This window comes from Haemorhous mexicanus, chromosome 3 (genome assembly GCF_027477595.1).
Source record: "Haemorhous mexicanus isolate bHaeMex1 chromosome 3, bHaeMex1.pri, whole genome shotgun sequence".
Lineage (NCBI taxonomy): Eukaryota > Metazoa > Chordata > Aves > Passeriformes > Fringillidae > Haemorhous > Haemorhous mexicanus.
Window position 1 is genome coordinate 66,226,503 of NC_082343.1, and position 13,628 is coordinate 66,240,130.

General features: G+C 40.5%; 1 protein-coding gene across 1 annotated transcript; it reads right to left on the reverse strand.

Moving 5' to 3' along the window:
- Positions 1-425: 425 nt before the first annotated feature.
- SMPDL3A (sphingomyelin phosphodiesterase acid like 3A) lies at positions 426-13,628 on the reverse strand. Its single transcript, XM_059842189.1, has 8 exons — positions 13,318-13,628; positions 11,651-11,864; positions 10,407-10,551; positions 7,398-7,494; positions 5,412-5,590; positions 4,099-4,279; positions 2,099-2,223; positions 426-940 (listed from the first exon to the last, which is right to left on the reverse strand). The coding sequence occupies exons 1-8, from the start codon at positions 13,406-13,408 to the stop codon at positions 629-631; spliced, it is 1,344 nt and encodes a 447-aa protein (XP_059698172.1). The 5' UTR covers positions 13,409-13,628; the 3' UTR covers positions 426-628.

The following is a 13,628-nucleotide window of genomic DNA, read 5'->3' on the forward strand; positions in this document are numbered from 1 at the left end:
CTGGGCAAACATATTCTGAAAAATTAGATTAAGCATTTACAGTATTGAGGTTTGTGTTCCATTAAGTCACTTTTATGCCATCATAAGAAAATGCCCTTAAGAAGTGGGTTTGAAGGATTAACACAGAAAACTTGGCACAGAGAGATATATAATACTGGCATTGAATCAACAACATAACAGCACTCAAGTCTCAGCAAATGCAGGTTTTGCCGACTTTGGTTTGCAAATTTTGACAGCCAATGGTTGAAACCTGCCCCCATAAAAATCCCATGCCTGGAATGGCATTGCCTATGTTTACACACCCAGAGAAATACGACTTGGATTTACAAAGGCTTGAGTGAGTAACTTCTATTCCCACACACTGGGATGCCTGTTAGAGAAGGTACAGTACAGGACACTTGAGACAACAGCAAAGTATCTGGCCATTATTACAAAGCAAATAAACTTTTATTTAGATGACAAAAGAAAACATATTTGCAAGAAGAAAGATCTAGGGAGTTTTACTGTGCCCCCAAAATGTAGAGAAGTCCCACAGGCTCCCTGTCAGCATGTCAGTGCTTGAGCAAAAGAACAAGGAGGTTCTTTAAAACAGGCTAAAGTCACTATCTGCATTAACTGCACAGAGATTTCATCTCCACATTGTCTCCTGATTGATGCAATCTGTGTATGAGGAAGAATCTAAACACTGGATTGCACATATTTGGCAGGTCTTGCACCCCTCTTCGCAGACAATAGATTTGTCATAACTCACAATATAGTTACTGTAATACTGCTCAAAAAGTGTGCTGTGTGGCATAGCCAACTGCTTGGCCATTTCATATAGGCTTTCTGGCTTCAAGTCTTCAATGCCATAAGTTTTAGTCAGGATGTATTCTAATTTCCAGTTTGACTCATTTTTCTTGTTGGCTTCTCTGAGGTCCAAGTAAAACTGCCAAAGATCCTACAGTTAAAAAAAAAAAGAAAAAATAATGAAAGAAAACATAGGCACTGCTGTATTGCTTTCTTCCCTGCTTCATTAAGTCTCTGGAGTGATATATTGATTAGGAAGCTGTCACTCCTCATTATTCACATGTGAATAGAAGGTCACGTCCCACCCCAAGAGCTGGGCTTACACCCAAAGCTGGTACTTGCAGAGCGGTAATGGTGGGGGGATGGGGAGGAGAAGGAAAAGGAGCCACAAAGGCAGCAGTGGCAGTGTTAGAGGTCTTTCCTGTCCAAACTCCACAACGCTCGTGTCTGCCTTAGGAGTGGGGCAAAAGGGTGAGAGCCAGAAGTTCCTTTTCTCTGGGCACTACTTGAGGGGCAGAGTGGACAGAAAAAGAACGGCCCAGGAAGATATGGAAAAGGAGGGACGCCGATGCAGGAGTGAAATCTGCACAACAAAGGAGCAGCCTGAATTAGCATAGGTCTCCAGAGAGAAACCCCAGCCCAAATCAAACTGCAGGGTGCATTGTCACTGAACTCGGCAGGGTCAAGACTTTATCCTGAATTGCAGAAAGTCTAAACCATTCACAGGCAAGATAATTACACAGGATTCACTTTATCTCCAAAAATCACATGAAACTACAAAGTAGAAGTCTTCTACTTTTTATTTTCCTTCTAAATTTATCTAACATTTCCTGTAAAAACTCTTTATAGGAAGTTTTGTGATTACAAAAGACATCATATGTTTAAAAGTGCTTTCTTCATCAGCTCTTTTACACCCTTTAGAAACATTTCCTGGGCTGCATCCCAAAACTCAGGCTATCACCAGCAAACAACATTGGTATGTAAGCATGCCCAGGATTTAGGTGAACCTCTTTCAGTCTTGCAGAGCTCCCTGCAAATAGTTTTAGGATTTTGGCCAGAAAAAATCTGTCTTTGATCCTACATCGTAAAAATATTTGATACAGACTAGAGTGTACTGGGTAGTTCTGCAGGCACAGAAAGACCAACCAAGTTCTCTTTCAGATTTCCTTTCCTCTACCCAGGAAGATAAACTAAGAGTAGGCACCAAAATTCCATCACCAGCAGCCATAATACTACAAAGGCTGACATCTTGTTGTAATTTTTATTGATACTATAATGTCTTAAACCATGCTTTAAAATCTTTACTTACCAGCAAGCTATAATCAAAAAGATCATACTGATACAATCTGACACCAGGGTTATTGGACTCTGTTTGCAATACACTCTTCACTGGGGTTACAGCAGGTGCCACAAACAAGGAATTGACTGGCTTTTCTGCAAAAAATGGAAGTTGAGGAGACAGTTTCCTTCCAATAATTTATTTTTCAAACAAATGTTTTTGTAGACTACCAACACAGCAAAAACAAGAGTGACAAGCTTAAAGACATTAGAATTCAGCTGCATCACTGTGAACTGCCATACTTCCAATGGGTAGACTAAACCCTGTGTGGAATACCATGGTACTCACTCCAGTGTGTACCACTGTTTACACTAGAGGCTTCCCAATGAATTCAAATGCCTGTGCAAAATTGTAAAACGGTCTTGCCTATATGTGAAGTCTCTGTATTTTGTATATTTCTACTAAAGAAATATTTAAAAACTTAAGTTGCTGTTTCCATACAGTATTTTACATGTTGCCTTATGTATTTAGGATGTTATTAAAAACACCAGGGTCTGTTTCATCACCTGACCCTTAGCAGCCCAGCACTTACTATGTGAACACCAACCTTTACAGCAACTGAAACATAAGGATGTGAGTTTTATTGGGGCAGATTGTGCAGGTGAGTACATTAGGAAGTTCTCTGTGGAACAAAAAGGAAGCCCTAACTATTCCCATCTCTCACAGCGTCATAGCAGTGAAATCACAAGGTCAGCCTCCACATATAGGCAGAAGTTTTGAAAGTTTGGAAATCACTAGATTCTTCTGCTGAAAATACAGATGAGTTCTATGTCAGTGCACTGGTGTTGGCTGCAATATTGCATTTATCTTGAATTCTCTGGAATTTTGTCAAGAGGAAAATGTCCTGGATAGAAGATAGTCTAAAACTGTACAGACAAACACAATGTGTATTTGATTACTATTTAAATTTTGTCAAAAGATGCAAAATTACTAAAATAATTGAGAAGTGGTTACTCGCACATGCAAACTTTAATGACAAACACCAATATCAGTCTGTTCCCAGTGAAATTTGCAGTAGAGATGATGATTTCATGAACAAATGGGACAGTGTAAAAAAATAAAGGTATAAGACTGCACTGAGCATCATTTGAAAAAAAAAAAAAATAAAGAAGCCAGTTCCTTAACTGGGCTGGATTCTTTTTTACTAGAGATTAACACCATGTAAAAAGGTAAAAATTTGGAATAGTATTACCTAGTCAGCATTTTGGACATTGCTCATGTGAGTTCATACAAATCATAGATGAAGAGCCACTTAACATTTGGCTATTTTACATAAATCAAAGCAATGAACCTCTTATTGTTCTATTGGGAAGAAAAAACTTGTTAGAATTCTTCTGTTAGAGATGCTAAGAGTGCTCCATATGGCCATGCCCATGCTTAGAACTAAGGGATTTCAAAGCAATAAACAAAAATTTCAACATGGGTGATTTTCTTGAAGGGAAATTAGCTGATCTGAGAGATGCAACAGGCAGAGACTTTCTTTCCCCTACCTCCTGCTTACCCTTATCTTAATTAACTTTGAAGCAGCAGGGAACTCAGCAGAGAGGCACAGTAATGATGCAGGAAATACAAGAACATAGAGCATGTCTAGCTGGCCTGAGAACATTCCCTTTGACACATTACACAATAGCAACTGGCTGGTATAATTTGCCCATGTCACTGTGAGAGCAGAGAGGAAAGACTAGAAATTCTTGTCTAGGCATAAGCATTCATTAAAAAAAAAAAAAATAGGAAGCTTGGGGAGTCTTTGCTGACATCAACAGAAAAAAAGACAGTCACCCTTGCAAGGTTCTCTTTGGAAATAAAATTGGAGTGTGTGAGACTTGAACTCCTGCAGATAAATAACAGTATTTCCCAATTTCCTTTTTTCAATTATTTATAACACAGGCTGACTAGGAAGAGCATGCAAGAAAGTATTAATTTGCTTTTAATCAGGAAGAAAAAGTTCAAAAGTCAATAAGCATCATTACCTTCTTCATCCAGGAGTACCATGATACTATCTCTATGGGTATGTCCAAAAAACTGGCCCGCAATAACACTACTGTATTTGCGAAAAATCTTTACCAGTCTTTCATTGTAATACTCCCTGATAGCTGTAGTATTCCTTGCATATGGCAAGTATCCTACTGGGACATGACCTATTATATACACCTAAGGAATTAAATACAGAAAGCACAATTAGCACCTTCATTTGAAACTTATAATCTTAGCTGTATCCTAGAAGTGGTTACCACAGTTTCATAATAAAGGTGCCTTTAAAAATGGCATTCTAAAAGCTGTAAATCATGACCGTTTTTTAAATATAAAATCCTAACAGTAAAATTGCTTAAGTTCATAATATCAATTTAGTATCTTACTGGGGAGAAAAAATGTTCCACTAAATCTATGCATGATTTCAGGCCAAAGGAAAATGTTATCAATTACTTCAAATGAAAAAAGTAAGTTACTAGGGCAAGGCTTATAATTTGGCATCTCAAGTGGACACAAGAAAAAATTTATGTTTGAGTATTACAGAGTCTGCACCAGAGAGTCAGAGAGTCACCAGAAACATGGATAATTAGTTAAACCCCTCTGGCTGTATTAGAGACTTAGTGCCAACTGCACACAACAACTAATATGCTGCAGGGTTTCCTGAGGAAAGGAAATCTCTCCTTTCTCCTGACTGTAATACAGTATTCTAAAATTGCAACACTGTAGTAAAATGTAAACATGTTTCAAATTAAACACTGTTGCTCAGATGATGATCCCCACACCAATCACTCAATCAGGAGCCAACAACTAAACCTCAACTTCAAAACGTGTGTATTAAAAGACAAGCTATTAAAACACTCAAATCATAGCAATTACTGCAGCTTGACTAAGTTTTGTGGCTGATAAACTCTTTTCTAATTTCTATTTCTGATACCTTAAATTACATTACAATGCAAATAATATGTGCTAGCTTTTGTCTTAGGCCAAGAGTATGTTTAGCATGTTTTAAAATTAAAGGCTATATGTAAAAAGGTCAAAACCGCACTTCTATAGTATTTTACATGGTAGGAGAGGAAGTGTATTTTACTGTATAATTTGAGAAACTTCTTTCAACTAGTTTATTCATTGTTGCAGTAAAATGGCATATTAAACGATGAAATATTAAAAAATAAAATTTTGACTTTGTAGTATCTTTGGCAGCATTATTAGTCTTCTAGAAACATGTTTTTACTCTCATTATCTCTACTTCTTCCTTCTTTTTTTTTTTTCAAAATTGAAACAAATAATGATAGCTTCTGTTCTTGATCCCTACCTTTTCCTTCTTTTGTGAAGAGGTTTCAAGTATTTCCTCCAGCCAGGCAAACTGGTTGGCTGGATCAGTGATATTCACAGTTACCTTGTTAGGGCTGTAATATAAATTTGTGTTCAGACTGATTATCCTGAGTGGTTGATGGCTATTATTGGATTCAAACAGCTGCGTGTAAAAACCACCTGTGAAAATAAGACAGACATCATATGACAAATTAAAGGCTTTAAAGCACAACTTTACAGTCAAAGTACACCACTGACAAAATACCCAACCTTTCTAATACTATATCATCCTTATTCAAGCCACAGTCACCTTTTCACAATAGAACATGATAACAATGTTTTCAACCACATTTTACTAGAAGTTGACACTGAATTATTTATGAATTATTGCCTGTATTATCTTTGTGTTTATTTGACAATATTTTGATGCAATTATTCAACTGACATGGAAAAAGTGCCCTGTAATATTTCTTCCACTTTGACAGATAGAGTAGCTGTTAAAGGTCCATACTTCTTGAAATACAGCAAACATACAGGCTCCTTCAGGAAGAACTATTTGAGTTTAGTAGCCTTGTACTTTGAAAGTCATTTAACTTCAGACTGATGATATGATGAAAAGTAAGGATCACATTTTTCAATCCTTGCTCCCAAAATTCTCCATGGCATGCTGAGCTTTTTCAATAGGTAACTGTAAAATAATGAAGCCACAGGGGCTAGCTTCTTAGCCGGATAGCTGGTCCCTCGTAGGGTAAGTGCCCCAGGCAAGCGGTCTCAAGGCCGGATACCTCAGCCCTCTGGAGACTGGGGTGCCCTAGGCCAGACTGTGGCACAGCCGTGGCCCCTAGCAAGCTTAATGATTGTCAGCTCTCAGTGAAAATCAGCTCTTTTATGATTTCAGCTCTTAGCTTGCTCGTAGAGGCTGTGGCTGGCCGTGGCTCCTGGAAGGCAGACGAAGATGAGAGAGAAGAAGGCGGCTTCAGGAAATCCACGATGGTTTATTCTGAGGGTCTTGCGAAGGGTCTGATAGCTGCTTTTCTAAAAGAATGGGCCAAGACAGCCTCTTTTATAGGGTTAGGGAGGATTGAAAACTGACCAATTGTTAGGGTTAGGGAAACTAGCCTATGGAGTCACAGAGAGATAAGCAGGCCTGGAGGACCAGAGTGAGGACTCCTGGTTCAATTCCTATGACTCAGCAAATACCTATCTCTAAACATCCCTCCACGGAGCCGTGGCCGGCCCTGTGTCTGCCACAGGTAACTTCATTGTTCATGGACTTCAATGGAGCCATGGCAACAGAAGCTTAATAATATAACTTAACTGCCTCTTTGAGTTTTATTATCCTTATCCAAGTTTCTACTTCCATGCTTATTCAGAGTTTGCTCTCATTCAGGACATAAAACCACAAATTAAACTTCCAAATCCCTAATGTTTGAATGGATTGGAAATTGGGTTGAACTTTTCAGTCCTTTGCAAAAAGGAAAAATTCTAATTAGGATATATTTATTCTGCCAGTTTAGTAAGTTGCATACAAATATTAATAGCATCATCACCACAGCTATGCGCTATCATAACCTGAATAAAAATGCACCTATTCAGTATGCTCTGAAATACATATACCATTAAAACAGAAACAACATTTTAACAGTTTTTTCCCATAAAAGTAAAGTTTTCGTGCGCAACATATGCCCTTATCTAAAAAGTGTTACAAGGTCTTGAAAGCAGAAAAATATTTCACATGCATTGGTACAAAGTCAATAACACTAAACATGTTACAAGAAGTGATAAATACTGCAGCAGAAAGTAATAAATGTATTCTGAATACAGGCATTGCCATTCAAAAAGATAAGTAACTTCTTCCAGGAGAAGCATTACAGATAATCCATTGTTCTGACTCATCCTATGAGACTTAGCTAAACAAACAGCACAAATCCACAGAAACATTAATTTCTAAGCCCTAGCTTCACAATGTATTACTGCCATACTTTACCTTTTCTGAAGGTATTGATTGCTTCATCACTTAGCCAAGGTTTCCAGAAATCTGCTACAGCATTGTAAACTTCACTGGTAGTTACAGGAAGCTGGTCCTGTGAGAGAGGAGAATCTGCCTAAGTCTTAGTATTCAGACACACAGACAAAAAAAGCCCACAAAACTATTCTCCCTGACCTCTCGTAAGTGTCATCCAGTCATCACCAGGAGGTATTCAAGAAAAAAAAAACCCAATTTCTGAATATCTAGTATTGCTTATCAGGAAAAAATACCTTAACTTAGAACTGACTGCATGGCCTTATGATGCATTATTTAACTAATGCCAGAAATACGTCACGCCTTAAGAACACAGTAGAACGGAAAACCATACATTCTGCAAAATTTATAAATACATCAAAGTCTAAAAATAAAGTATTTTGAATGAATATAAGTTTCTTTTTCAAATAACTTGGGTTTCATAGCAGCTCCCCAAAACTCCACTTCTGCCCTCAGAAACATTCTGGTGAAATTCACAAATGTTTTCATGATGTATTTTTTTCTCATAAGAAAGCACTTAAAAATGTACAAGAGAAAGTTTCGTCAATGTTTTCTCCCACTGGCTCTAATTAGGACTGTAGCACTCTTCAGCCTGAGCCACAGGTGATGAGATCCATGCTCTGATCTAACCCTGACAGGAAGATACCAGCCTGTTCTTGCCTTTCTTAAAATATCTGGAGTCTTGGTGCTAGAAGGAAAAAACCAGGGGTTGAAAAAATTGCAGTGTATGTTTTCTTACACATAAAATTTGACCTTTCTAAGATCTTTGAAACTAAACCTGTGTTATTAGAGGTTTAGGCAGTAAGTCTCTGTCTAGGAGCAGAGCAATCATAGTCTGTTAAGATATTTGTTGATTGCAGTGCTCAGACATGAGTTGTTAGGACACACATTCGAGCCAGAGCTAACAGTCACTAACAGACACAGCAAAAACCTGATTCCAGATAAGAGGCCATGCAATGGACTGAAGGTGCTTTGGCCCAGGACAGTCAGTGCTCTCTGAACTGCTAGAAGCAGTTTGGGGATTTGTTTTAAGCAGGAGCAAGAGTGTGAAATAAGTAAGACTATGCAGAAAGGCCGAGGTCACAATATATGATCTGAAAGGTATCCCAATGCTGGATCAACTTGAGTAGTATCTTTAACATGTTCTGCAAGAAAAATCACCCAGGACTGTTCAGTTGTTAAGACAGCTCAGAACACAATTAAACTCTTTGGTTCATGGTAAGTGCACAGATTTTACACTTGCTTTGGAACAGCCTACATACAGTGTGTGGCATGCTCCATATTGCTCCCAGTCAACAGGACAGTTGCCAACCATATCCATGTGAAAAAAAGAAATGTCATAAAGAGCAAAAAACAAACCTTAAAAAATTGAACAAGCTGACACGAATCCACAGTGAGGATTATCTGACCCCATGTCTTTTTCAAAAAATAACTGAAAAGCATGCCAGCTCTGCACATTAGTGAAGCATGCCGTTTTGATGTATCACAGAAACACTCCTGAGTGGCTTTGTGCAGGGAGAACTAACAACAATCACCAGTTATTCCAATCACCAGCTTGTGTCAATTTTCTATTTGCTGCCCATCTGCCCCTTCTGAGCATCTTTTCTTCCTCTCTTTAGATTTAATTTCACAAACAAAATTCACACTTGTTGAAAAAGTCCCTACATTTTTTGTTTACAAGGCTTTTGTAGGATTTTTTTCCTCTACCAAAGGAGATTGCTGAATAACAACAGTTCTCTGCTAAGACATTTTTAAAACTGAATCAAAGTGAAAACGAAACACTTTGTGACACTTCAGTTCAGGTGTTACTTATCGAAATACTTTCCCAGTCGTTTCTAGTGAATCAACCTGTCCCCATGTCAGTGCATATGACAAGCCAAAGCTTTACCACCATAGTAAGAGCACCAAGGACTGAAGTCACAGTTTGGTTTGTGCCCTCACACTTCTGATATACATCTAGCGGTTATTTTATCGCTCACATTTCCTTTGCCCTGTCTCTCAGCACCTCTGCTACGCCCCTATTTGGAAACCGCTAACTCCAGCAATGACACAGGCAATCACACAGTCACCTGCTGCACCAACCTACATCCTGACAGGCCTAATAAATACCACAGAAAGCTGGAATACAAGCCTTCAGGGTGTGAAGGGGTGTTACTAAATTCCCATGAGGAATTTCAAACAAAATATTTCAGCTGACTTGCTTCACATCCCTTCCGATCCCCTCACATCCAAGGACAGCATTTGTTTCTGATCCAGTGTGCTGCCAGATCGACCCACAATACACTTTAAAGGACAAATGAAGCAACTGTTTACTTTGGAGTATGCCAAGAACAATATTCAGCACAGTCAAAGTGAAAAAGCACCATCCTCAGCTGCACATAACTAGTGAATCATCAATGTGATTATTTCTGAATGTCCAATGAGGAAAGAAAAGGAGACATATTTTTAATAGCAGTGGCAAAACTGTGGGAACTTTACAAAATTTCTGCCATTACTTTAGTTAAAAAAACAGCAAAAAATCTAGTGATAGCAGCTGACAGATTTCCAGTAGGCCTTTGAGTAGGCTTTGAAACTTACCACAGGCTCACAGGTCCATTAATGATGTCACTTCCGATAGATTTAAGTTACTGTATACACATGCATGACATACACAGTAAGGAAAAGTATGTGTGTATTAACTATGCTGACACGTGGTGGTTCTAAGCCATGAGGATTGATTAGTGATAAATTTGTGTGACCTCAGGCCACGTACAGATTCTGCCTGCCATCAACATTTCCTTAGGTAAGAGCACAGAGTGATGTAGTTTCTGTTCTAGAGTGGAACTATTTATAATATTAAATGCTAACTGTAGAGGTGTAGAATTCTGTTTCCAAAATAAAAGTTACCCATAATTAACTCATATTTTTCAGACGTGCTTTCCCAGGAGTTAGGAACACACTCAATATGTTGAACAAATTTCTAACTTGTTTTACCTGTGGCCAGTAGTCATGATTGCCTAAGGCTGGGAAAACCTGAAGATCCGGAAAGAAATTATGGATTGTAGAACTCAGATTACCAATGATGCTAATGACCAACTTTGTGGAGAGCTCTTTTATGGGAACATGAGGAGGGCTATCTCTGAAAAAGGAAAAGGCTTGATGAACAAAGGTTTGTTAGCAACACAAGGAAGGCAATAAAGTCTGCAAACACATCTACATTCTAGCATGTAACATTACTATACTTTAATTAAAATCACAGAATCAAAAGCTCTCTGCAAAGGCTTTTGCTTAAAAAAACACGAACAAGTAGACTTGTTTAGACAATGTCTATCCTATGATTCATATTTATCATAATGAAGATTTCTTAGGCATTAAAGTCATCATTTTGAGCTACTGTGCAGTTTGGGTTGTATATCTTTCAACCCCTGCACATCATTGCTAGTTCCTTTTTTCCCTTTTAACAATATCCTGTTGAAAATTAAGTACAAGAACGTAATTGAAATAGATTAATCACTTGCCTTCATATATTTCTTAACACTCTTTCCCAGCAAAAATAAGTGATATAACGTAAACAAACTAGTTCTCACAATCAAAAACACTAATCTCTCTGATAAATTATCCATTGATGCATGCCTTAAGAAATTGTGTGATGGTAGAATTGAGAGTTCTGCTATGGCAGAAGGGTAAATCAATGCTACCTTTTATGAATACCTAGAAAGTAAAAAGACACAGTACTATGCCTTGGTAGCAGAGTACTATGAAGCTACTCCCTTTTACACTTCTTTGTCTGTTCCCACTGCCTTGACACACAAAGCCTCCCAGGTAACATCTCTATGAGACAGTACTATTAAGCCCACTTTACAATACTGAAGACTGGAACAGGAAAGGTAAATGTTTTTACTCAACAGAGGCCTGCAATGAGTCAGTTACTGTCATGGCCTTTCCTTTTGTTTTTTCTACTTCCCACCCTCCCTGCAGCATTTCTATTAACTCAAACTAATATAGCCATATGCTAAATATCACAGTGAACAGTCGAGCAGTTATTACAGAGATCAAAGTCTGTTCCTGAGGCCTTATATTCTCACTCAGTCTTGTACTTAGTAGTCATTTGGACAACTAAAGGGACAACTAGCATTAGTAAGATACTGAACACAAATCTGTTGGTGCAAATGCAAACTTGTGAGTTGCCACACTATCTGGCTATCCAGCTTTAACTGCAGAGTGACTTGAACACTTACCCTGTCCAAATCATGAATGAAACCTGCTCTTTTGAATCATTCATGAATGCAAATGCTGACAAAATAAGTTGATAAGGAGAATCACACAAAAAGTCTCCAAAAGGGCCTGGGTTGGAGGCATTGACTCCTTTGGAAGAAGAACAAACTTTGGTGCGATCAGGGGTAATGTGGTAAGTCGGATCTAAATGTAGGTCAGATACATGCCAGAATTGCCCTGTTTTCAGAAAACAAAGATTACAGGAAATGCATTATTTGCATTTGAACTGGATATACAGGGTAATGCCAAGTTTACTCCAGTTTATCTACTGCTACTCCTATTCAAAGTTAACAAATTGTTGATTAGCCTGTCTGATAAGTGTGGGCAAGTTCTTCCTAAGGAGTCCTTCATGTAGACCGCTTAGAAAAACTGAAAACAGAAGCAGAGGCATGGCTTTATATGCTATTCACCAAAAATGAAATAGATTGGAAGGAACTGAAAAATCAGCTCCTTTTCATTAATAGCAATCTGGAAACTGGATAGTGAAGGAGGAAATAGAAGGACTTCTCTACTCCATTTGAAAAAAGAGAGCTGCTTTTTAATTATTTTTCCAATCTTTCCCTGGCTGGAGGCTACTGTGAAAGATGACAAGAAAGATGTCTCGAAAGAAAGGCAAGAAACAGCATGTGTGCAGAGACTAGGCTTCTCACCATAGAGCAGTCTGTCAGCCTTTACCTGCTCACTGCTTTCCAGGCTGACACGCTCTCAGCCACTGTTGCATAGCACTGTATGGATAAAGGAGCTGAGAAGTATAGGAATATGCTGAATAAGATGAGCAAAATCTGTGTTAAGACTATCAGCCTTCAAATTTCATGTAAAATAAGATTAATTTCTTTCTGTCGGTTTCAAAGCACATGTGTATCTGGCACACATGTATCTGGGGCAGTGGTTGTGAAATAGGGACAGATATAAATTGATTTTTCCCAAGGTCACACGCTAACTCTATGGCTGAGCAGGCACCACACGACTGTACCCCGTGGAGTTTTATTTCAGGAATCAAGGACCAGAGGTGATTTTCAAAATCTCTAAAATTGTGACGCTTACCAACAGGAGACAAGACAAATGCCGGGACACTGCTGAGTGCTTGCTCCAAGGCAAGTGTGAGTAACAGAATGAGAATTCTGTGGGAAACCATTTCGGAGCACTCACCTGCATGCACGCCCCGAGCGGGGATCAGGCCAGGCAGAGCGTGTGTTTGCTGCCAGCACAGCCCAGCACAGCCCCCAAACGCGGTGTTTGCAGTGCGTGCCTCGGGACACCGCGCCAGAGGCAGGGCAAGGCTCACCTCACCTCACCCCACCGGCCGGCCTGCCCGGGGAACTAAATATAAACCCCGTGTAACCCCCCGTACCTCAAAAGAGCCCTGTTGACTGATTTATCAGTCACGTGTGGCCGAAGTCAGTTGGGACAGGGAATGCTACGGCAGCAGGTTATATGCAGCCAGGAGTGCCAGGGGGAGGGAAAGGAGCCGCAAGCGGGGACCGTGCAGCCCGTCCCCCCCTCCCCGCCGCCGGGCTGGCAGCGGCCCCCGGCCGGGCCTCCCTCGCAGGGCCGCCCCTCACCCGCCTCCCCCGCTCTCCACGGGCAGCCCCGGCCGGGCCCCTCAGCTGCTGACCCCCGGCCGACTCACCCACGGCGGAGCGGGGCCGCTGCGGGCCGGCCGGCGCCGCCTCCAGCGCGGAGCAGAGCAGCGCCAGCCCGAGCGCCGCTCGCAGCTCCATGTCGGCCGTGCGGGAGCGCTCGGCCCGCCGACGGCTCCAGTCGTGTGCCCGCCCCGGCGGCCGGGAAAGAGGCGAGCCCCGGACGGCTTGTGCAAGCCCCGGCCCTCCGCGGGGCCGCCGGAAACCACCGCGCCCCACCCGCACCTCTCGGGCCAGAAGCCACCCCAGGCCGCCACCCCGCTGTCGGACGGCGGCTCGGGCTGTCGCCTTGTGCCGGCCG